This window comes from Macaca thibetana, chromosome 9 (assembly GCF_024542745.1).
Source record: "Macaca thibetana thibetana isolate TM-01 chromosome 9, ASM2454274v1, whole genome shotgun sequence".
In the NCBI taxonomy this organism is placed as follows: domain Eukaryota; kingdom Metazoa; phylum Chordata; class Mammalia; order Primates; family Cercopithecidae; genus Macaca; species Macaca thibetana.
In genome coordinates this window covers 59,641,628-59,663,815 of record NC_065586.1, presented here as the reverse complement: position 1 = coordinate 59,663,815, position 22,188 = coordinate 59,641,628, and the positions used below count along the sequence as shown (strand labels likewise).

Below are 22,188 nucleotides of genomic sequence, written 5' to 3'. Positions count from 1 at the left end.
CGGAATCTCACTCTGTCCCCTGGGCTGGAGTGCAGTGGCGCGACCTCGGCTCACTGCAACCTCCCCCTCCCGGGTTCAAGCGATTCTTCTGCCTCAGCCTTCCGAGTAGCTGGGGTTACAGGCGCCCGCCACTACGCCCAGATAAATTTTTTGTGTTTTTTAGTGGAGAAGGGGTTTCACCATGTTGGCCAGGCTGGTCTCGAACTTCTGACCTCGTGATTCGCCCGCCTCGACCTCCTAATGCCTGGGATTACAGGCATGAGGAAGTTTTATTCTCAAAAGGCCCCAGTGGGAGTAGGAGGAGGTACCTCTCTCCAACCTGGTAACCCAGGCTGCTAAAATCTATGCCTCTGGCCGTAAACCTCCAACAGCAGTAACACAATGGACTGTTTAAAGGTTATTTTATTAAATATCTTCAGTTCAAGGTTTCATTGTAACAAAGCTATGAAGGGTCTACCAACATTCAGAACAAACACTATTTTTAAATTATTTCTATGTTGTCATGCAAAAATTCTGCATCAAATGCCTTCCATTTCTTGTTTAAAAGGTGATTTTTTAATAGTCTATTGTCTATAGATGCTGACATTAGCCCCAGAAGAGGAGTAAGAATGCTAAGAAGTGGGGCTGGAGCAGCCATATGAAGCTATGGGTCTCAATGAATTCTAAGACCATTTGTCTTCAAGCCAGCAAAACGAAACCCTGTGGTGAAGGGATCTGCGTGCTGGCACTGCAGACTGCAGGGCAGGAAAGGGCTAGGGCCCAGGGGCTGGGACATGCATGAGCTGCTCGGAGGAGCCTGGCTAAATCCAAGCACCAGCACCTTTGAGTCTGCTCTCTTCTCAGCTGGCTCCCAAGTAAACCTGTAGCTTTGCCTCTTCTCCTAGCTCTCGTGCCTCCTGAAGGTAGTCCAGGGAACTGGAATCTACCCACCTTTCCCCCAAAAGTGGAGATGTTTGTGCAGATAAATCTGCAGCGTTGTTTTGAGGGAAACCAAGGCCATCACCAATCGCTCCTCCATTATCTTCTTTGCTATCTGCTTAGGGTATAGACCTCTTCCTCCTGGAATGGAACTCCTTGAGCACAGAGAGGGACAATGAAGGTAGAAGCCTTGGCTCTGGACACCTCTTTCGGGTTACATGCGGGGAGGGGTGATGCCCATGCAGATTGTCCAGCAGTAAGTCTATACTTCAGTTGGTCAGTAAAGAGGCCTCTGTAAGGACACCTCTTCTTCTTGCCAGAGCAGTCAGGTCAATCTCAAAGACAGGAAAAGAGATGGACGTGCAGCAAGGAAGAATAAAAAGGGAGGCAGCCTCGAAGAGAGCCTGAATGCATAGAAACGACCACCACCTCTTCTCCCACTACCTCACTCCTCCCATCCCACAGGGGCACTTGGCAGAGGGCCCAGGCCCAGATGAGGGTCAGCATGGGGACCATTACCGTGAAAAGGCAAGACAAAGATGGTCCAGATTAGCACAGAAACAGAACAGCCAAAGGCGGCACGGGAGCCCTGACCAGGGCCCGGCTCTCTCCTTGCTGAATTAGAAGAAAACATGAAGCAAAGCAGCAACAACCCCTCCCCCTCCTAGCTGCAGGGATAAGGCCTCAATATCAGGGCCCACATGCATTGTGCATCCTATAGAAATGGATGAGTGAGTGCATGTCAGATTAACACGAGGTTTCTCATCAGCTTCATGGCGGGCACACTTCTGCAGCACCAATTCTCTTCCCTTCTACACTAAATGAGACAGTACACATCAACGTCCGGGCCCTTAGTCCTGAGGCCACCACTTCTCAGCTGCCTCCACAGCAGGCTGGGAGCTCTGTGTTCTCTCCCAAGTAGGTCTGATGGTCACGATGTTCTCATCAGCCCCATTCTAGGCGCCTATGCAAGTTCCAAAGAAGTCCGTTCCTAGACCTGGGGTAAGCAGGCCACCTCAGGAGCTCCAATCACATCATGGCCCCCAAAGCTCTGTCAGAGTTCTTGCCTGGTCCCCGAGTCCATGGGGACCAGAGAGGCCAAGCTCACCTCTTCAAGGCCAGTGGGTCAGCCCGCTGCTCATGCCAGGATAGACCTCATACACACTCCTGCCTTCTTGCCAACCCAAGGGCTGTCGGTGGTTTTAAAATGCATCATGGTATGGATTCCTTTTTTTTTTTTTTAAACAATCTTTTTTTTTCTTTTTTTTTTCTTAAATGTAAAAAACACCTCGGTACAGCAGAGACAGACACGAAGGGCGGGCGGGAGGGCTGCATGCAGGGGCGTGCATTGGCTGCTGCCGCTTTTGTAATTGAATTGTTTTAAACCTCAAACAAACAGGACTGCCGCTGTCACTCAGGCCCTCCAGAGCCACTGGCTGCGAAGGTTCGACCTCTGGCTGGAATCTCCTAATGCCCCTGTCAAACAGGACAGAATGTGGTAACAGAACAGAGGACAATGAGCACACAGATGAGTTCCAGCGACTTTAGCACGCTAAACACGTGGCCAAGTAGGCCTGAGAAGGTGGGGAAAGTGGGTGAAGCTAATGCTTAAATACAAAACTGCCTCCCATTTGCTGAGCACTTACTAAGTGCTTTACTTATAGTATCTTACTTAATCCTCACAATGATTAAATGAGGTAGGCACCACTCTCTGCCTCTCTTTGACAGCTAAGGAGACTGAGTTTAGGGAGGGGAAGTAACCTGAGGTCACCCAATTTGGAGTCACGGAGCCAGACCCCAGTCTGTCTGATTTCCGAGCACAACTTATTACAAGCATTCTACCAGCCTTTGCCAATCCTCTGGGATGGCCCACACCTCCTCTCCCAGGGCCACCTCCCAGCCTTCTCTTCTTCCTCTGACCCCACCTGTCCCAGGCCCTCCCAGCCCCTCTCCCCCCTCAACCAGGTGCACCTGTGGCTGAGCTCACTGCAGCGGTGCGGCAGGGGCCCCTGAGCAGTGATAGTGGACATTGAGCCACTTGCCATCCCGACGGTGCCAGACCCGGGTCTCTTCTGACTGGCTGGTGCGAGGCCGACCCTGCCCGTCGATGTACTGGGTGAGGCGGATGTAGGCGATGCACGCTGCGTCCTCCCCAATCACGTGGACGTGTGGGTTTAGGATGGTGGTATGGATAGGCTTGCTGTTCTTGGACAGGACTACAGGGCAGGGTGGGGTAGGTAAGAGGACATCAGGCCTGGGCACCTGCATTTTCCTCCCAGCCTGCACTTCCAAGTCTTACCAACTCCCGAGCAACCATTCCCAGAATCTCCAAGTCCCCCCGCCCCCAAACGCCCTCCAGAGGCCAGGATACCACATTACATTAGTCTTCTTTATCCAAAAGGAACAGAAAGATGGGCAACAATGATAGTAGCTGCTGCTCTTTTAATCAGGCATTGTGCTGGGGTTTTACATGCCTGAGCTGTATTTCTTGCTGGATAATATTTTCTTCATTATAAGATGAGGAAATAGGTTCAAGGAATAATTTGCTCAAATCACACACCTGAACTCAGGACCATGTGACTCTAACTGAAGCCTACAGATTTTCTGTTTTGTTAGGCTGAGTTTAGATTTCAAAAGGCTTGGCTCGCCCCTAGCTAGGGCTGGAGAACAAAATCATGAACTTAAACCATTCAAAATTGATTTGTAATTTTTTTTTTAAGGCACCAAAGCTGAAAGAGAATCACCAAAGCACCAAGCTCAGGATATTCCCAGGATTCCCTGGGGAAAAGGCAAAAGAAGTTGGATTGCCATTATCAGCATATGCTGTGAAAACTGTGTTGCTTTTATTGAGATTCACATTTTAGTTCAATTCAAATGTTAGACAGGGGCTACATGTCACCTTCCTAGAATTAATATAAACTCTGGAATTGCTTCTGGCTAATAGAATTACTTAGATAACTGAGAGTTTATATATGCAGCTGAGATGTGATAAGGGTGGGAGTCAGCAGAGAAGTTAGTGACTAACTATAACTCAGGGCAGGATAGGGAAGGCCCAGCATAAAGTGGGAAGAGATAAAAATAAGGAAGGGGAGGGTCTCATAGAGTAGACAGAAAGATGGGAGGGGGTGATGATTCAGCTTCTCATCCCCTTATCTTCCACGAACTGGCCAGAATGTACACCCCACCCCCCATACAGGACGCCTGCCTTCCTCCATAGTCAGGAAGATTCTAGCCACAACTTCCGATCTCACAAATCACCAAGAGTGCCCTGGTTTGCACATTCTTATCCTGGTTTTAATTTCCTCTATTTTGAAACCTGCAGACACAGAGCTTAGTTCTTACGTGCTGAGATCATCTCAACCTAATCTCAAAGGGTTTCCTTCCAATCCATCTTGGAAAGAGGTGAGGCTTAAAGCAATGAGTGAACTTTTTTTTTTTTTTTTGAGATGGAGTCTCACTGTGTTGCCCAGGCTGGAGTGCAGTGGCGCAATCTTGGCTCACTACAAGCTCCGCCTCCCAGGTTCACACCATTCTCCTGCCTCAGCCTCCCAAGTAGCTGGAACTATAGGCGCCACCACCACGCCTGGCTAATTTTTTGTATTTTTAGTAGAGATGGGGTTTCACCGTGTTAGCCAGGATGGTCTCGATCTCCTGACCTCATGATCCGCCAGCCTCAGCCTCCCAAAAGTGCTTTGATTACAGGCGTGAGCCACCGTGCTTGGCAAGAAATAAGTGAACTTGATTGTGGTGACTGGGACTGCCACAAGGCAGTTGTGGAATGAATGGGCACTTGGGGCTCAGAGCAGGGCCTTCAAAGGTGCCTGTTTACAACCATCGGGGCACAAAGGGGCAAGCATACAGAGTAGGAGTGCAGCACGAAGGTCAAATAAGGGAAAAGTGGGCAACTGGGATGAGGAGGTGAGCAGGAGACAGAGGCAAAGGGGTGAAGGGGCAGGCAGGAGTATATCAGCAGCACGAACCCACTCACGATTCTCAAAGTAAAACTTATGGAAATCCATCCCCTCCACGAGGTTACCAAGGGCCTCAGGCTCAAAGGAAGTGAGGCCTGGATCACAAATCTTCCTGCAGGGAGAAAAAACAAAAAAGCAGCCTATCAGGCTTCTGTGGAGCGATTTGTCTTCCTTCCTTATCAGCAGTGTCTATCCAGTAGCAGCAGGCTAGCTGTGGCCATCCCAGACAAGACAGCGAAGATCTTCCAGGCCTGCCTGCTGAGCCACTCAGCCCTGTGCTTTCGGCCCACCACCAGGACACCGTGGGTGAGCTCAGGGAATCTACCTGAAAGGGCTCCCAGCTTAGGAGAAGGCTTAACTCAGATACTTTGTCCAAGGTCCAAATTCCCTTTCCCCAGGGTCCTAATTGTTGTCTGGAAGCAGGGAAGGCCTTGGGAGATGACTTAGGTCACAAAAAAAAAATGGGTCTCTACTTACGTGTAGGCCTCAAAGTCCCCATTGTTGATGGCTTCAATCAGCTGTTCTGTAATCTTAATGATCTCCTGTTTTCTCACTGTGGGGGAGAAAAATCCATCAGTTTACCTACTGGGGTACCTCCTAAGTGACAGAGCGCCTTCCCCAGTCCTCAGGAGTCCCCTGTGATCACTTATGACAAAGACATCCCTCTTCTCTGTCTCTAGGGCCGTTGGCAGAAGAGCGAACCCACCTTCCCTTCCATCTCCCTCTCTGCAGTCTGCAGACACAATGACCACTTCCTCCTGAAGCCCAGCCATTAGTTATGGTTCTTTGGCCTTGGCCTCCCGCTCTATCAACAACCAGGTTGCAGAAAACACACTTGCCTTTAACAGGTGAGGAGCCTGGTACATCGTGAATGCTGTGAGCCCCTTCCCTGTATGAGCAGCCTCTCTCACAAGCATCTCTCAATAAGGCTGCTTCCACCCCCAATTTACTTCTCTCACCTGAAGGGGCTCAGTCAGGTCTCAATCACCACCCCCACTCTTAGCCCTCATTCAGTGGCCAGGATCCAGCCCTGGGCGACAGGCAGCCTGACAGCAGAATGCAGCTAGGGCTGGGGTGCCAAAAGACCATCAGAGCCCTAGGATGGATGCTTCCCACTGCTCATCAACTCCACAGGGCTTTTCTGGGAGAAATGATCCCGGAATTGTAAAAACCTGTGACAGCCTGTACCAGAGAGGCTGCTCCGTTTACCTCTCAAGGCTTGGGAAAGCTGTACATTTCACACCAGCTCTCATGCCAGGAGGTGTTCCTCAGGAAAACCAGACAGGGCTCAGACTGACAGGCAGGCAGAGGTGGTGCCCTCCAGAGCCTTCCTCCCCAACCCATCCCAAGCCAAGGGACAGCTGGTGATGTCCTGCTGCCCTGGGCTTCTCTTATAGGGAATGCCACTATCAGCAGAGGCTGCCGCCAGGGTAAGGGAGAGCGTGGGTTGAGCTTGGGCTCATCTTAACCCGAGCCCTGGGTTGGCCCAGGCCACAACCCTTTCCTCACAGGAGCGAAAGGCTGCAAGACAACTGCAAGCATTAGAACAGCACCACCATGGCCTGGCCAGGCCAGCACAGCCAAGCAGCACAGCTGGGACAGGGCAGCGCAGCCAAAGGCACATCCAGGAGGGAGCCCCACAGCCATCAGCCCTGCTAGGCTGCAGCTCCAGGTGAGCAAGCAGCAGGTTAAGGGAAGCAAGGAGTTAGATGGGCTTCCTAAAGCAGCAGGCAGGTGTGCACCCACAACACACACACCCTCTCCAACCCACCAGACCCATCTGGATGACCTGACTGGGGCCCCACGAGTGAAGAGGGTTGTGCTTAGAAACTCTGCAAGGATAGATGGTGGGAGGAAAGGCAGCAGACACAGGCATCCTCCAGCACAGACGTAACTAGAAATATGAGGATGAGCCCCTGATAACCCAGTGAGGCACCGTATCAAGACTTCCTACTGCCTCGTCTTTTTTCCAATAAGGCTCTGAGGTGCAGGCCGTTTTATTTCCACGTTACAGATAAGGAACCTGCAGCTCTGAGAGGTTAAATTTCACACTCTTGAAGGCAGTGTATCTGGGATTTAAACTCAGATCCGTCTTGCCTCTGACCCCATGCTCTTAATATGTTATGCTGAGACTCAGGAAGCACTACATCCCCAACACAGTTCCTTGCTGTCACGATTTCCCCATCACCCCACTCCCACCCTCACAGACCTGACTTCCGACTCTGCCCTTCTTCCTGGCTCGGCGCTGAGGCAAGGCCCACTGCACATCTTGGGGACTTTCTACTCCCCCCACCCCAGGCCATGTTCTTCCACCCACTCTTCTCATTTCTTTGGGCCCCAGACTCAGGGGCCCCTGCCTGGTCTCAACAGCACCTCCAATTGACCCCCCACCCCTAGCAGAGGCCATGCTCCCGGAGCTTACTACCATGGGCAGCTGGGCCGGGCTGACAGCTGTGGTGGGGGTCCCTGAGGGGCTTCAGGACGAGCCAGGGAGACGGAAGCCAGAATGTGCCTCCCTCACACTTACTGGCTGAGGAGCAGAGAGAAGGCTGGGGCTGCATGCCTGCAGAGGGGGCTGTTCTGTCCCGGGAGCTCCGTCCTTCAGGCACCAAGCTGCCATTCCCAGTGCGGAGCGGGGCAGCTAACCAGCCAGGGCAGGGCAGGGCAGGGCAAGGCAGAGCAGCCAAAACAAACAGAACAAGGCAGGTGAGCAAGCAAGCCGGACAGGACCCGAGCCCATGGCGCTGCAGAGCCGGGGCAAGGGGACGCCTCGCCTCGGGCTGCTGTGGACACTGGACCACATCCCACGCCGCCGCCTCTGCCAGAGAGGCCTCCCAGCTGAGGGCACCAGGCAGGTGCCCAGACCTGGGCCGTGGCTTCCAGACGAGCCTTACAACAGCCTGTCCAAGGACCCCTGCTCCCGGGGAAGATGTTCCAAGGGGCCAGGCCACAGGGTCCAGAGCCCAGCAGTGATGGCGCCTCCTATGTTGCCAGCAGTGCTGGAATCGAACTGATCTGACCTCGCTCACAGGGGCCTGGAGCTACTATGATTCACTTCCTCGTAGCTTTCTGCTATTTTTTTGGTTCCAAAACGTTTGATGCCCCCTTGCCGCCCAGGGCATGCACTCCCAGCTCTGTCCTACAGTGTTCCTCTGTCTTTTCTGATGGCCTGGCCCAAAGCCACTTATGGAATTCAGGCAAAGGGAGCAATTCCAGGAGGCCCAACTAAAGAGCAGGACAGAGATTCCCAGGGGTCCGGCCTGCCATGCCCTCCCACCCCCCTGGCACTCTAGCCAGGCCCACGCTTAGGCGAGTGGTCCTTACAGGCCCACCAGGACACGACCAAATGTGGCCTCACAGTTGTCAGATTGGTTCCAACTCCATCATTCAGGCCAAGATCTTAGGACTAGAGTGACCAACTCATCCCAGTGTTCCCAGGACTATCTGGGTTTTATATTTATTTATATATGTTTTTTTTTTTTTTTTTTTTTGAGACGGAGTCTTGCTCAGTCCCCCCAGGCTGGAGTGCAGTGGCGCGATCTCAGCTCACGGCAAGCTCCGCCTCCCGGGTTCATGCCATTCTCCTGCCTCAGCCTCCCAAGCAGCTGGGACTACAGGCGCCTGCCGCCACACCCGGCTAATTTTTTGCATTTTTAGTAGAGACGGAGTTTCACCGTGTTAGCCAGGATGGTCTCGATCTCCTGACCTCATGATCCGCCCGCCTTGGCCTCCCAAAGTGCTGGGATTACAGGCGTGAGCCACCGCACCCGGCCTTTTTTTTTTTTTTTTTTTTTTTTCCTTTTTGAGACAGAGTCTCATTCTGTCACCCAGACTGGAGTGCAGTGGTGTGATCTTGGCTCACTGCAACCTCCACCTCCCGGGTTCAAGCATTTTCATGGCTCAGCCTCCCGAGTAGCTGGGATTATAGGACCCTGCCACCATGACCGGCCTTTTTTTTTTTTTTTTTTTTTTGAGAAGTTTTGCTCTTGTTGCCTAGGCTGGAATGCAATGGGGCGATCTTAGCTCATTGCACCCTCCACCTCCCAGGTTCAAGCGAATTCTCCCACCTCAGCCTCCCAAGTACCTGGGATTACAGGTACCTGCTACCATACCTGGCTAATTTTTTATATTTTTAGTAGAGATGGGGTTTCACCATGTTGGCCAGGCTGGTCTTGAACTCCTGACCTTCAGGTGATCCACCCATCTTGGTCTCCTAAAGTGTTGGGATTACAGGCGGGAGCCACTAGGCCCGGCCTTTTTTTGTAGTTTTAGTAGAGATGGGGTTTCAGCATGTTGGCCAGGCTGGTTTCGAACTCCTGACCTCAAGTGATCTGCTTGCCTCGGCCTCCCAAAGTGCTGGGATTACAGGTATCAGTCACCTCACCTGGCCTATTTATTTGTTTCTAAAATTTTTTTTTTTTTTCTTTTCTTTTCTTTTTTTTTCTTTTAATAGAGACAAAGTCTTGCTATGTTGCCCAGGCTGGCCTCAAACTCCTGGCCTCAAGCAATCCTCCTGCCCTGGCCCTCCCAAAGTTCTGGGATTACAGGTGTGAGCCAGCACTCCTGGCCCATCACAGTCTTAAAACCAAAAGTTCTGTGTCCGGGGAAAACCAGGATGATTGGTCACTCTATTTATGACTCATGACACTTGTGGGCTACTTTGGCAGGGACTTAGGGTACCCCTGTTCTGGGATGGCACATCATTATCAGCGACAGGAACAGTTCTCTGAGCCCTGGCCCCTGGAGAATCTCTAGCTTAGCTATTTTAGACTTGGGGTCAAAGAAGAGAAGCCTCTTGCCCAGCTCAGCAACACCACACAGGGGCCTCATATCTTGGCTTGTGGAAAGTAGCTTTTATACCAAGCCCTCTCCTAGGGGCATAGGAGCCAGCATTCCCAGTTCTGGGAGCAGAAAAGGCGGGTGCCCCATTGGAGCCCAGGTACCTGGGTCACTGCTGGAGTCCTTCCCCCTCCAAGGGCCAGCACCTACCTTTGAGGTCCTCATCTTCTGTGGTGGTGTTGCAGCTCTCTGTGGAGCCCTGTAGGCCAAAAAGAATATGTTTCTATATGCTCCATCCCTTGGAAGCCAGAGGAGCAAAGCAGAACGAAAGCAGAGTTTGTGCTCCTACAAGAGGTGCAAGGAGACCATGGAAGGTTCTGCTTCCACCCTGGCTGTCTGACTCTTCCCAAATCTCCTCCCTAGTCTTCCCCCACTTGGTAAATGCCCTAATTAGACCAGTTATTCAGGCTAAAACCTGGTGTCATCCTCAATCCTTTTCTTTTTCCCTTATATTCGGATTGCCCAATCTAAAAATAAAATCTTTTGGTTCTGCCTCCAAAGTAAATCCCATGTCTTACCTCTTCACTTCCAATACACAGCTACAACCTGACTCCAGGCCACCAGCATCTCACACCTGAACCACGATAACAGCTTCATGGTCTCCTTAACTTCCCCAAGATTTTTTTTTTTTTTTTTTGGAAACAGAGTTTTGCTCTTGTTGCCCAGGCCGGAGTGCAGTGGCATGATCTTGGCTCACTGCAACCTCTACCTCCTGGGTTCAAGTGATTCTCCTGTCTCAGCCTCCCGAGTAGCTGGGATTACAGGCGCCTGCCACCACGCCTGGCTAATTTTTGTATTTTTAGTAGAGACGGGGTTTCTTCATATTGGCCAGGCTGGTCTCGAGCTCCTGACCTCCACTGATCCACCTGCCTCGGCCTTCCAAAGTGCAGGGATTACAGGTGTGAGCCACCGTGCCTGGCCCTCCCTAGAGTTCTTGATCATGATGTGGCCAGAGTGATGTGTTAAAGTGTCAGATAGATTCTATTACTCCCAACAGCTTCTCCTTGCTGCTGGAAGAAAATGCAAACTCCTACAAGGGCCTCTGTAGCAGGCCCTGCTGCTTCTCCAACCTCATCACTCTCCCAGGTTCTCCCCGTGTCACTTCCCTCTTCCCTCTGCTTGATTACACATGCCACACCTGAGCTTCAGTTCCTTCTGCCTAGGGCACTCAGCCTCAGAGTTGGCCTGGTTGCCTCCTTCCCCCACCCACCATTCAGTTTTTCGCTCAGATATCACCTCCTGAAAGAGGCCTCCTCCTGACTACTTAATTCAAGGCCCTGTTCTCTCTCTCTCTCTACTTTGGTGGGGTTTTTCTGTTTTCATTTTTTAGATGGAGTCTTGCTCTGTTGCCCAGGCTGAAGTGCAGTGGCACGATTTCAGCTCACTGCAACCTCCGCCTCCGAGGTTCAAGCGATTCTCCTGCCTCAGCCTCCCAGGCAGCTGGGATGACAGGGATGTACCACCATCCCCAACTAATTTTTGTGTCTTTAGTAGAGATGGGGTTTTCCCATGTTGGCCAGGCTGGTTCTGAACTCCTGACCTCAAGTGATCCGCCCGCCTTGGCCTCTCAAAGTGCTAGGATTACAGGTGTGAGCCACTGCACCTGGCCTTCTCTCTACTTTGTGCCATTTTCTTCAGACTACCTATTGACATTAGATTTTATCTTATTTATGTCTTTGAGAGACTAAGTCTCACTCCGTAGCCCAGGCTGGAGTGCAGTGGCATGATCTCAGCTCACTGCAACCTCTGCCTCCCAGGCTCAAGCGATTATCGTGCCTCAGCCTCCCAAGTAGCTGGGACTACAGGCACGCACCACCACGCCTGGCTACTTTTTTGTATTTTAGTAGAGACGAGGTTTCACCATGTTGCCCAGGGTGGTCTCGAACTCCTGAGCTCAGGCGATCTGCCCACACCTTGGCCTCCCAAAGTGTGAGAATTATAGGTGTGAGCCACAGTGCCCGGCCTATTTTATCTGTTTGCTTATTGGTTTTTTATCTGCCTCCCATCCCACCCACCGTTTGAACAGGTAATTTGTCTTGTCACCTCTCTAAACCAGAGCCATGGATGGTATCCAGGCTTAACAGATTGGTTCAGGAATGCCGGTGAAAACACCAAGGCACAAAGGGGCCAGGCCACGGAGAATGCTCCAGGGTCTAGAGATGCTCTTGCCTGTTTTTCAGTGAACGTTTACTCTCATTTAAACTTCCAACATATGGAGGAAGATTCTATTATTATCATCCCCAATTTGCAGATACAGGATACTAAGGTGCAGGGGCAGGATTCAGACCAGGTCTGTCTGACTGCAAAGCCTGGGCTCCATAAGGTAGAACGCCCTTCCTCAGAATGGAGCAACTATGAGCACAGGCTACCTTCAGCTGAGCCTCTGCAAACGCCTTGGCCTCAGGGTGCAGCCTGTAGACCCCTGGGACCCAGCCCACCTGTCTCCTGCTGACCTGGAAAGCAGGAGACAGGCTCAGGAGCCACTCACCTTGATCCCATCTGTAGCGTTGTGTACCACAGTGGTTTGTGGCTCCTGTGAGAGAAGATGAAAATTACCCTTCCAACTTGGGAACAGACTATGGCTCTTCCCTGAGGAGCCCCACCTGCACCCCAGGACCCCCACAGACCCTGTGATGACCACTGAGGCCTGCCCACCAGCCATCTCCAGAAGACAAAATGTCCGGCTCAACTGGGGTCCCAGGCAGCTGGGATAGCCCTGGATTTTGGCAGCAGCACTGGCTGGTAAGAAAGAGAGGCCTGGCAGGTGCAGGTGCCCAGGAGGCTGAGACAGCAAGGGCCCCTGTCCCTGATTCCTGTCAGTTCTGAGGGCTTTTTCCACATGGGGTTCCCACGGGGCAGGTACACTGGAGGAGCTGTGGGACTGAGGGCACAGGCCGGGCCCTGCCACAGTGTTCATCACAGGGTGTACACTGGGGAGAATGAGGTCTCCCAGAAAGAGCCAGGACAGGAATCCCCCTTGGCAAGCTGAGCCCAGAGAGCCGCCCACTGCGCCCGCCTTCTGCCTTCCCTAGTTCCTGGCCCCACACCGCCACGTCAGGTGGCACGAGGGTCCGCAGGAAGGAGGGGAGTAGCAGGCACCATCACTCCTCCCTCTTTCCCAGTCACCCCTTGCTGACTCTCTATTTAGCCACCACTAGCAGAGGGAGCTCCAAGAGCACACAGAACCCCTGGAGGAGCCCAGAGAGAACTCAGCTAGCACGAGGCACTCCAGGAGCCTGGAGACCTCAGCACCATCCAGAGGTGGGGACCCCAGCCCTCTTTCCTGTTTCTGGCTTTGCAAAGGAGAGACTGAGGCAGGTTTTACAAGGAGGCCTCCAAGAACTGATGTTCAGGTCCCAAGAAAGCTCCTACCCTCTCCTTTCCTAAGCAACTCACCTTCCCAGCCCCCACAGCAGACCCACTGAGGGTCCTGGGCTGGGCCTGGGAGGTTCAGCTGAGAGCCCTGATCACTCTTCCCCCAACCAGCGAAAGGAGCACGAGCAGGAGCAGCAGTTCTGCCATGCGGGACGGAGTGCGGCCAGGCGGGACAATGAAGGGGAAGGGGCATACAGGGCTGCACACAAAGCAGTCTGCTCTATGGGGACCAAGAAAGGAACAGGCCCAGGAGGTCAGGGAGGGGGCACAAGAGGAGGAAGAGGGAAGGGGCAGGAGGCAGCCGGGGGCAGAGGCAGAGAAGCTGTAGTCAGGAGGTACCATGGCCGTCTGCAAGGGCGCGGGCTCTTGGGCTGGGCTTACGAGACTGTTTTTGTTGTTGCTCTGTGGCTGAGACAAGAAAACAGATGGTTTAGTTCCTCCAGAGTCCCCAAGGCCACTCAGGTTCAACTCCCAGACCTCCCTTGCCCCCTGGCCTGGCCTGGAGGAGGTAGGCCTGAGGTGGCCTCCATACGCTGTGCAGATGGGAGCGATGGCTGGAGAGATGATCGGAGGAAGTATTTGTGGGACCCAGAGACCTAGCTCTTGGGGCACCCTTAAGGCGGGACAAGCCCAAAGCCTTGTTTTAAAGTATCTCTCCAGAAATCTCTGCTTATGCCAGGTGCCATGTCATTGCACAATGCACACCTGACCCAAAGAAGTTCAAGATCTTCTTCCCACCATACAGGGAAAGGGGGGGGGTAATTTACAAGAAAGCAGAACGAAATTCAGAAACTCTGGTCCCCTATCTGTGGGCAGTCTCCTGCTGCCCTTTCAACCCAGCACCTTTATTTCCTTCTTACAACACCAGCTCGAAGCCTGAAACAAAGAGAAAGGAGAAAAGAAAGTATGCCTGGCCTAAGAGATGGTGTCCAGAGGATGGGGGTGGAAGTCCATTTCAGACCAAAATGCATTCACTGACCTCAGGGAGCAGAGTCAGGGCTGTGCTGTTCACCTTTTTGCCTGACAAATCTTAGGCCTGATCGGCTAGAAGTAAGGGCAGTATTCCGGTGAGGGGCAGGTGAAACCCAGAGGGGCTGTGGCTGTAGTCCCAGAATCTGGCCTCCAGGACAGAGTAGGCCACACACAGGCCAACATTCCCAACAGCACCATGACCGCCAGGGATACTCCTTGCCTTTCAAAACTACATGGTGGTGGCCGGGCGCGCTGGCTTACACCTGTAATCCCAGCACTTTGGGAGGCCAAGGCGGGTGGATCACCTGAGGTCAGGAGTTCAAGACCAGCCTGGCCAACATGATGAAACCCCATCCCTACTAAAAATACAAAAATTAGCCAGGCGCGGTGGTACATGCCTGTAATCCCAGCTACTCGGGAGGCTGAGGCAGGAGAATTGCTTGAACCCAGGAGGCGGAGGCTGCAGTGAGCCAGATTGCACCACTGCACTCCAGCCTGGGCGACAGAGCAAGACTCCATCTTAAAAAAACAAAAACAAACAAACAAAAACATTACACAGAGCGGCACAACAAGGGAGGGGCAAGGGGAAGATGGAAGGAAGGAAAGAGGCTGATCTCCAGGGCAGGGAGCCATATCCATGTGATATTCTCTGCCTCTGATAAGTTCCCTAACCAGCATACTCAATCTCACTGAGTTCCAGTGGGGTTGGGGGCCACTGAGAAGCAGCCTGATGCCTGCAAATTCTTCAACAGGAGGTGGGACAAATGTGTGGCTACCATCCCTGCACAGGGCACAGATGATACACTGACAGCTAGAATGTGTGTCTTCTCTTCTAGGACATACACAGAAAGCATCCTACTTCTTGCCTGGAGGCCTCTTGGACCAGACCTGAAGCCATCCACTGCCAGCTTGCTATCAATGGCTCAGACATCCCCAAACCCAGGGCTAGGCATGGAACCTCAAGCCAGGCACCAAGTGACTCCCTGAACAAGACTCCACAGACTGTGGCAGGCTAGAGAAGAGGGGTCCCAGGAGTAGTGAGACGGTGCTCTAAACTCATAGGAGCTCTGCTGTCTCCATTCCCACCAAGAAGAAGCAAAGCCCACCTAGCTCAGTGAATGATGCTGACCTGTTTGGGGTTGGTTAGAGAGGGCTGCCCTACCTGTAAATCCCAGCTGAGGCCAAGACCCTCACAGGGGGCAAAGACTCCAGGGTGCCCATAAAACCTGCAGAGGGCTGGAATGTCACCCAAGTGGCCCCACCTCTGGTTTTTTTTTTTTTTTTTGAGACGGGGTCTTGCTGTCGCCCAGGCTGGAGTGCAGTGACACGATCTCAGCTCACTGCAAGCTCTGCCTCCTGGGTTCACACCATTCTCCTGCCTCAGCCTCCCAAGTAGCTGGGACTACAGGCGCCTGCCACCATGCCCAGCTAATTTTTTGTACTTTTAGTAGAGACGAGGTTTCACCATGTTAGCCAGGATGGTCTCGATCTCCTGACCTCGTGATCCGCCTGCCTTGGCCTCCCAAAGTGCTGGGATTACAGGCGTGAGCCACCACGCCCGGCCCCCACCTCTGGTTTTAATGGATGGTTTCATAATGACTCAGGCTGCTGTGTTGCCCTTGGTGCCCAGTGTACTGTGAGAAAGATGAGTTAGCTGTTCCCCTGAGGGTTGGGTGGGCAGGATGAACCAATGGGCACAGCTGGAGAATGGGATTTGCATGGGGGCAGAGCCAGGAGAGCGAGACTCACAAGTGGGAGCCTGCAACCAGCTCTTCTGCCCACCACACAGTTGCCCTCCAGCTGCCAGTCTGTAGGAAGCATCTGCTCATGCCTGGGAAGCAGGGCCTCTCCTTCTGGGTGACAGCGAGTGAGGGTCTCTCCCTTGCTTGCCCCAGGTCCCTACCAGCTTCACATCCTACCCTGGGCTGCTGGGGGCTGTCCAAACTCCACAGCAGGGGGTGCCATACCACCCCTTCCAATGCCCACTTTTTAGGCCACTGGGTGACCTTGGGCAATGGCCCCCGCCTGGCAGGACAGGCCACACCTGCCCACACAGCACAGACATGCAGTGAGGATGAGTGAGGCACACGCACGTGGCAGAACGGGTTTGCGTGGCTGGCAGGCGGGCACAGGCAGCATGGAGTGGGCGATGGGTGGGCAGGCAAGGCTCACCATTAGGTGCACGCTGGAACTCGACTTCCTTTTCTGGACACACCACAGCAAGAGGGAAAGAGAAGGGGAAAGAGGAGGTAAGAAGAGAAGCACAGAGACGCTGCAGGTTAGCGCACCAGCATGGGCTCTGCATCGGGGAGAAAAGAGCGGAGGGAGACCCGGAGTCCAGCACCAGAGGGTTAAACAGCACATGGACTGACAGGCACTCATACCCTCCAGACCCTGGGAGGGAAGAACTCTTTTTGCAGTCAGGTTCATAGACACAGATTTAGTCTTCTGAGATGTCTCAGCCTTGCTCAGAAAAAGCCTCTTAAGGAGATTAAGTCACAAGTCTGTGAGAGGAAGTATCATTTCGCTACAAATTTACAGGTCTGGGTTCATAGGGTTAGCTCACCCTGTAATGTTATTTATTTTCTCTCATTACTAGAACTGTCTGAAATTCAAGTGAGCAGCCACCAGGGAAAAAGCAAAAGCTACTATAGGCTGTCCTCAGCTTTAATAAAATTTGACTTCTGACTTCGCTGCACCTCTACTATGCTTTTTAGATAAAGATGCTGAGCTTTGAAAATCACCTAGCAGTTAAATGTTGGCCTTCCTTTGTCGGTATAGCCACGCTTGTTTACAGTATTTGAATTTTTTATAGCATTTTGCAATTCGTGGGAAATGGAAACAAAGGAGTGCCAGTGATTAAAACTACAGTGATCATAAAAATGCAGGGATGTAAGCCACAAGGAATGTTGAAAGCAGTGATTCCTCAGCCTCAACTCAATGCTCACGAACTTTACGTTCACATGTGAAACAGACGCATCAAGATGAAGACCACGGGAACGCTAAAAATATATCCCAGAAGACTGCGTCTAAAAGGTGAAGGGTAATTATGAATGTCGTCATTAGCTCACTGGGGGCAAGGTCCCCCCCAGAATATGTCTGTCTGTCATTCAACTTTTGCACATACATTTAACAATGTCCAGCAAACACTGAGGGCTGTTTCAGGTACAGTAAACACAGCTGATAAACTGCTCCTGCTCTCAAGGGGCCAGCATTCTTTAGAAGGCATTTTCAAGGATTATTATTATAATCAATGAAAGAGGCTACAAATATTGACAATGGTCCATAATTTAGAATTAGATCTAAAGGAAAAGAAAAACCTAAATATAGTTAAGCCTCTTTTACATTGGCCTTTTATTTATTTATTTATTTATTTTTTAATGGAGTCTCGCTCTGTTGCCTAGGTTGGAGTGCGGTGGCGTGATCTCGGCTCACTGCAACCTCCGCCTCCTGGGTTCAAGCAATTCTCCTGCCTTAGCCTCCCGAGTAGCTGGGATTACAGGCGCCCACCACCACGCCCCACTAATTTTTTGTATTTTTAGTAGAGACCGGGTTTCGCCATGTTGGCCAGGCTGGTCTCAAACTCCTGACCTCAGGTGATCCACCCGTCTCGGCCTCCCAAAGTGCTGGGATTACAGGCGTGAGCCACCGCGCCCGGCCTTACAGTGGCCTTTTAAATATGCTCAAATATGAGATTTTACTTCTAAGATTATCCCTCAAAAAGAGAGTTCCCTTATATTCATATATATAACATAGGTAGCTGTGTGTGTGTGTGTGTGTGTGTGTGTGTGTGTGTGTATCTCCTTATCCCTTTACCCAACTAAAGTGTTACTGCTTTCAGGAAGGTTCTTATCTTATGTCTCTTTAGAATTTCCACGGTACCTAGCAACATGCCTTATAGTTAGCATACAGGCCACGATCGATCGTTTGCTGAGTAAGCTGGGTTTGCGGACGTTGGTTTTCCCCAGGCTAAAGAAGAGCATAGGTTTCTAACTTGCACTGAATCACAGCAGCAAGAACTCTATGGAGGCACTCACTCACCAGGCCCAGGCTTGGTTCTGGTGATTTTCAGGGCCCTGTTGTCAAAGGCCATTGCAGGATCTTGACTTAAAGCAGATTTTTGACTAATGGGGAATAAGTTCTCAGCCTTCTCCTGGCTGGCTCTCTTTTTCCTAAATTGTCCTGCATGAGAACCTGAGATCACCTTTTTCCAAAGACTGTTTCTCAGGTTAGTGAACATTTTTCAATTTCCTTGTCCATCCTTTCAGGGATTTGCCCTTAGCCATGCATAGCTGGGCTCCTTCTGAACCAGCACACTACCACATTGTCTAAATGTGAAGTCTTTTTATTATTTTTTTTAGAGATAAGGTCTTGCTCTATTGCTCAGGCTGAAGTACTGGCATGATCACGGCTCACTGTAGTCTCAACCTCCTGGGCTCAAGGGATCCTCCCGCTTCGGCCTCCTGAGTAGCTAGAACTACAGGTGCACACCACCATGCCTGGCTAAATGCCAGATGATTTCTAAAGAATCATATCTCACTTTTACTTAAAAACTGTATATTTATTTAAAATTTTAAGCTGGAAAAGGGTTCAAACCTCTTTCCCATACTTAATTTAAACAAAATAATTCAAATAGTACTTAGGGAAATAACTTTCTTTTTTAAAGATAGGATGGCCATTCTGGCCTTGGGACTAGCAGAAGGCACGAGTTGTCCTACCCTCTCAGGATCTGAGAGTTTGTGGCCTCTTCAGTCTTATCCTCACAAGTGGCTCTTACTCTTCCACAGACCCTGGGGCACTGGCATCCACCTTCAAAGAAATCTAAAGAGAAGCCAAGTCCCCCAAATCAAGAGCACAAGATAGACTAGCTGCTCAAACCAACGCTAGTATTTCGAACATCTTGCAGAAAGCTTCTGAACAGTTAAAAAGAAATTGCTCTATGGACACTTAAGCGGTAGGAATTGAGGAGGGGGAGCTGGGAAGGGAAGATGGGATCTAAAAGAAGAATCCATGATGCTGAAAGCTCAAGACCGTCTGAGCTACTTCACAGGCCTCCCTCATAACATTGATCAAAACCTTGACTTTCAGGAGAGCCTGGAAAGGTCAGACTCTTTTGCTTTGTCCTCTCCTTTTCATTTGTCACCCCTTTGATGCAGCCACAACATCAGTTGTTATTTACCTGTTTCATATTATAAAAGGACTGCAGCCACAACACAAGCAATTTGGAAAACAGAAGGGGCATGGGAAAACCACTCATACTCCTAGCAAAATCTTCCAGTCTGTTTAAAAAATGCAGTCAGCCAGGTGTGGTGGTTCACGCCTGTAATCCCAGCACTTTGGGAGGCCAAGGCAGGTGGATCACGAGGTCAGGAGACCGAGACCAGCCTGGCCAACATAGCAAAACCCCGTCTCTACTAAAAATACAAAAATTAGACAGGTATGGTGGCACGTGCCTGTAGTCCCAGCTACTTGGGAGGCTGAGGTTGGAGAATTGTTTGAACCTGGGAGGCGGAGATTGCAGTGAGCCAAGACCGCGCCATTGCACTCCAGCCTGGGTGAGAGTGAGACTCCGTCAAAAAAAAAAAAAAAAAAACACAAAAAACAAAAAGAAAGCAATCTTTTAAGATATCATTATAGGCCAGGCGTGGTGGCTCATGCTTATAACCCCAGCACTTTGGGAGGTCGAGGCGGGCGGATCACCTGAGCTCAGGAGTTCAAGACTAGCCTGGGCAACCTGGTGAAACCCCGTCTCTACTAAAAACACAAAAATCAGCTGGGCGTGATGGCACATGCCCATATTCCCAGCTACTCAGGAGGCTGAGGTGGGAGAATCACTTGAGTCCAGGAGGTGGAGGTAGAAGCGAGCCGAGATCACACCACTATGCTCCAGCCTGGGGGACAGAGTGAGACCCTGTCTCAAAAAACAACAAAAAAAAGATATCGTTATAACATACAATAATACAAGCATATGCCCTATCTCTTTTCTTTTTTTTTTTTTTTTAATTGAGATGGAGTCTTGCTTATGTTACCTAGGCTGGACCTCCTGGGTTCAAGCAATTCTCCCACCTCAGCCTCACAAGTAGCTGGGATTAACAGGCATGAGCTGTCACACCTGGTATTATGCTTTACTTTAAAAAAAAATAGTATTTTTTAAAAAATTCTGATAACAGTAGTGCACAATCTAGATAAAAAATGTAGGATACAGAAAAATGTATAAGAAAAAAAGTTTCTCAAATTCCCATCACCTGGTGAAGTTACTGTTGACACTTCAGTGGGCTTTCTTCCAGTCCCTTTTTTATCCACATATTATATACTGAATAAATATCTACAAACACGTTTCTTCAAACCAAATTTAGATGATAATGTATGTACTCCTTTATTTATTTTATTTTTTGAGACAGAATCTTGCTCTGTCACCAGGCTAGAGTGGCACGATCTTGGCTCACTGCAACCTCCAACTCCCTAGTTCAAGCGATTCTCCTGCCTCAGCCTTCTGAGTAGCTGGGATTACAGGCAAGTGCCACCATGCCCAGCTAATTTTTATACTTTTAGTAGAGACAGGGTTTCACCATGTTGGCCAGGCTGGTCTTGATCTCCTGACCTCGTGATCCGCCCACCTTGGGCTCCCAAAGTGCTGGGATTACAGGTGTGAGCCACGGTGCCTGGCTTGTCTGTACTCCTTTATATGCCACTTCCTTCACTTAATATAAAACATTTCTGCCCTTTTTCACTTAAACATCCCTATAGTCATGAAAATTAATATTTTTTAATAGTTTATTACATAGATTTCCCATAATTATTTAGTCATTTATTGGCTTTTAAAAGATCTTTTTATTTTTAAATTTAAAAACATTTTTAAGAGTTGGGGGTCTCACTATGATGCCCAGCTGGCCTCAAATTCCTGGGCTCAAGCAATTCTCTCCTGCCACAGCCTCCTGAGTAGCTGGGACTACAGGTATGCACCACTGTGGCTGGCTCCTTACTGGCTTTTCAAATTGTCTCCAATCTCTTTTTTCTTCTTCTTTTTTTTTTTTTTTTTTTTTTAAACAGAGCCTCATTCTGTAACCCAGGCTGGAGTGCAGTGGTGTGATCCTGGCTCACTGTAACCTCAACCTCCTGGGCTCAAGTAATCTTCCCACCTCAGTCTCCCAAGTAGCTGGGACTACAGGCACGTTCCACCAAGCTCGGCATTTTTTTTTTTTTTTTTTTTTTAGAGATGGGGTCTCACTACATTTCCCAGGCTGGTCTCAAACTCCTGGGTTCAAGCAATCCTCCCAACTTGGCCTCACAAAGTGCTAGGATTACAGGCATAAGCCACTGTGCCCAGCCTTCAATCTTTTCAGTTATAAATAATGTCATGTTCAACATTTTTCTGCTTTTAGCTTTTCCCTATTTTGAATTATTTCTTTAGGAAAAACTCCCAGAAGTAGAATTAACAGGGTAAAAGAGGTAGAAGCATTTTTATGGTTTTGACATGCAGGCTGTTTTAGAAAGGACCATTCTGGTTTTCACTACCATCACTAGCTAAAGAGTCCAAAAATGGCACCTTGTTTCAATTTGCATTTCTCTGATACTAGTGAGGCTAGAAAGTTTTCCACATTTGTTATCCAGTTCTACTTTCTCGTTTTCAGGTTGTCAGTTTATTTTCTTTGATCATCTATCTACTGTTTTTTGTTTGTTTGTTTTGAGATGGAGTCTTGCTCTGTCCCCCAATCTGGAGTGCAGTGGCGTGATCTTGGCTCACGGCAACCTCTGCCTCCCAGGTTCAAGTGATTCTCCTACCTCAGCCTCCTGAGTAGCTGGGACTATAGGCATGTGCCACCACACCCAGCTAATTTTTGTATTTTTAGTAGAGACGGGGTTTCACTATGTTGGCCAGGCTGGTCTCGAACTCCTGGCCTTGAGTGATCGGCCCGCCTCGGCCTCCCAAAGTTCTGGGATTACAGGTATGAGCCACCGTGCCCAGCCTCTACTGGGTTTTAAGAGGAATTATTTGTTACAGAAACTCTTTCAATAAAAATATCAACCCCTCCCATCACAACTGCTATGAATATGCGGTTGGCCTTTTAATTTTGGGTGGTCACTAGCCTCTGGTTCCCACCATAATACTGAA

At 50.4% G+C, this 22,188-nt stretch overlaps 1 protein-coding gene across 17 annotated transcripts in view; it reads right to left on the bottom strand.

The window, feature by feature from the left end:
• Positions 1–384: 384 nt before the first annotated feature.
• The window catches only part of CAMK2G (calcium/calmodulin dependent protein kinase II gamma), a 1,229,125-nt gene continuing 1,207,321 nt past the window's right edge, over positions 385–22,188 (bottom strand). For 2 of the 17 annotated variants that reach the window (XM_050803448.1, XM_050803433.1), the window contains 9 exons: positions 16,248–16,280; positions 13,443–13,511; positions 12,217–12,261; positions 9,879–9,927; positions 7,417–7,530; positions 5,367–5,442; positions 4,907–5,001; positions 2,890–3,134; positions 385–2,394 (listed from right to left, as the gene is read on the bottom strand). In XM_050803448.1, coding sequence (XP_050659405.1) covers positions 2,902–3,134; positions 4,907–5,001; positions 5,367–5,442; positions 7,417–7,530; positions 9,879–9,927; positions 12,217–12,261; positions 13,443–13,511; positions 16,248–16,280 — 714 coding nt within the window. In that variant the 3' untranslated portion in view covers positions 385–2,394; positions 2,890–2,901. The remainder of the gene's footprint in view (positions 2,395–2,889; positions 3,135–4,906; positions 5,002–5,366; positions 5,443–7,416; positions 7,531–9,878; positions 9,928–12,216; positions 12,262–13,442; positions 13,512–16,247; positions 16,281–22,188) is intronic. The other 15 variants (XM_050803437.1, XM_050803441.1, XM_050803434.1 and 12 more) reach the window with 8 other exon arrangements.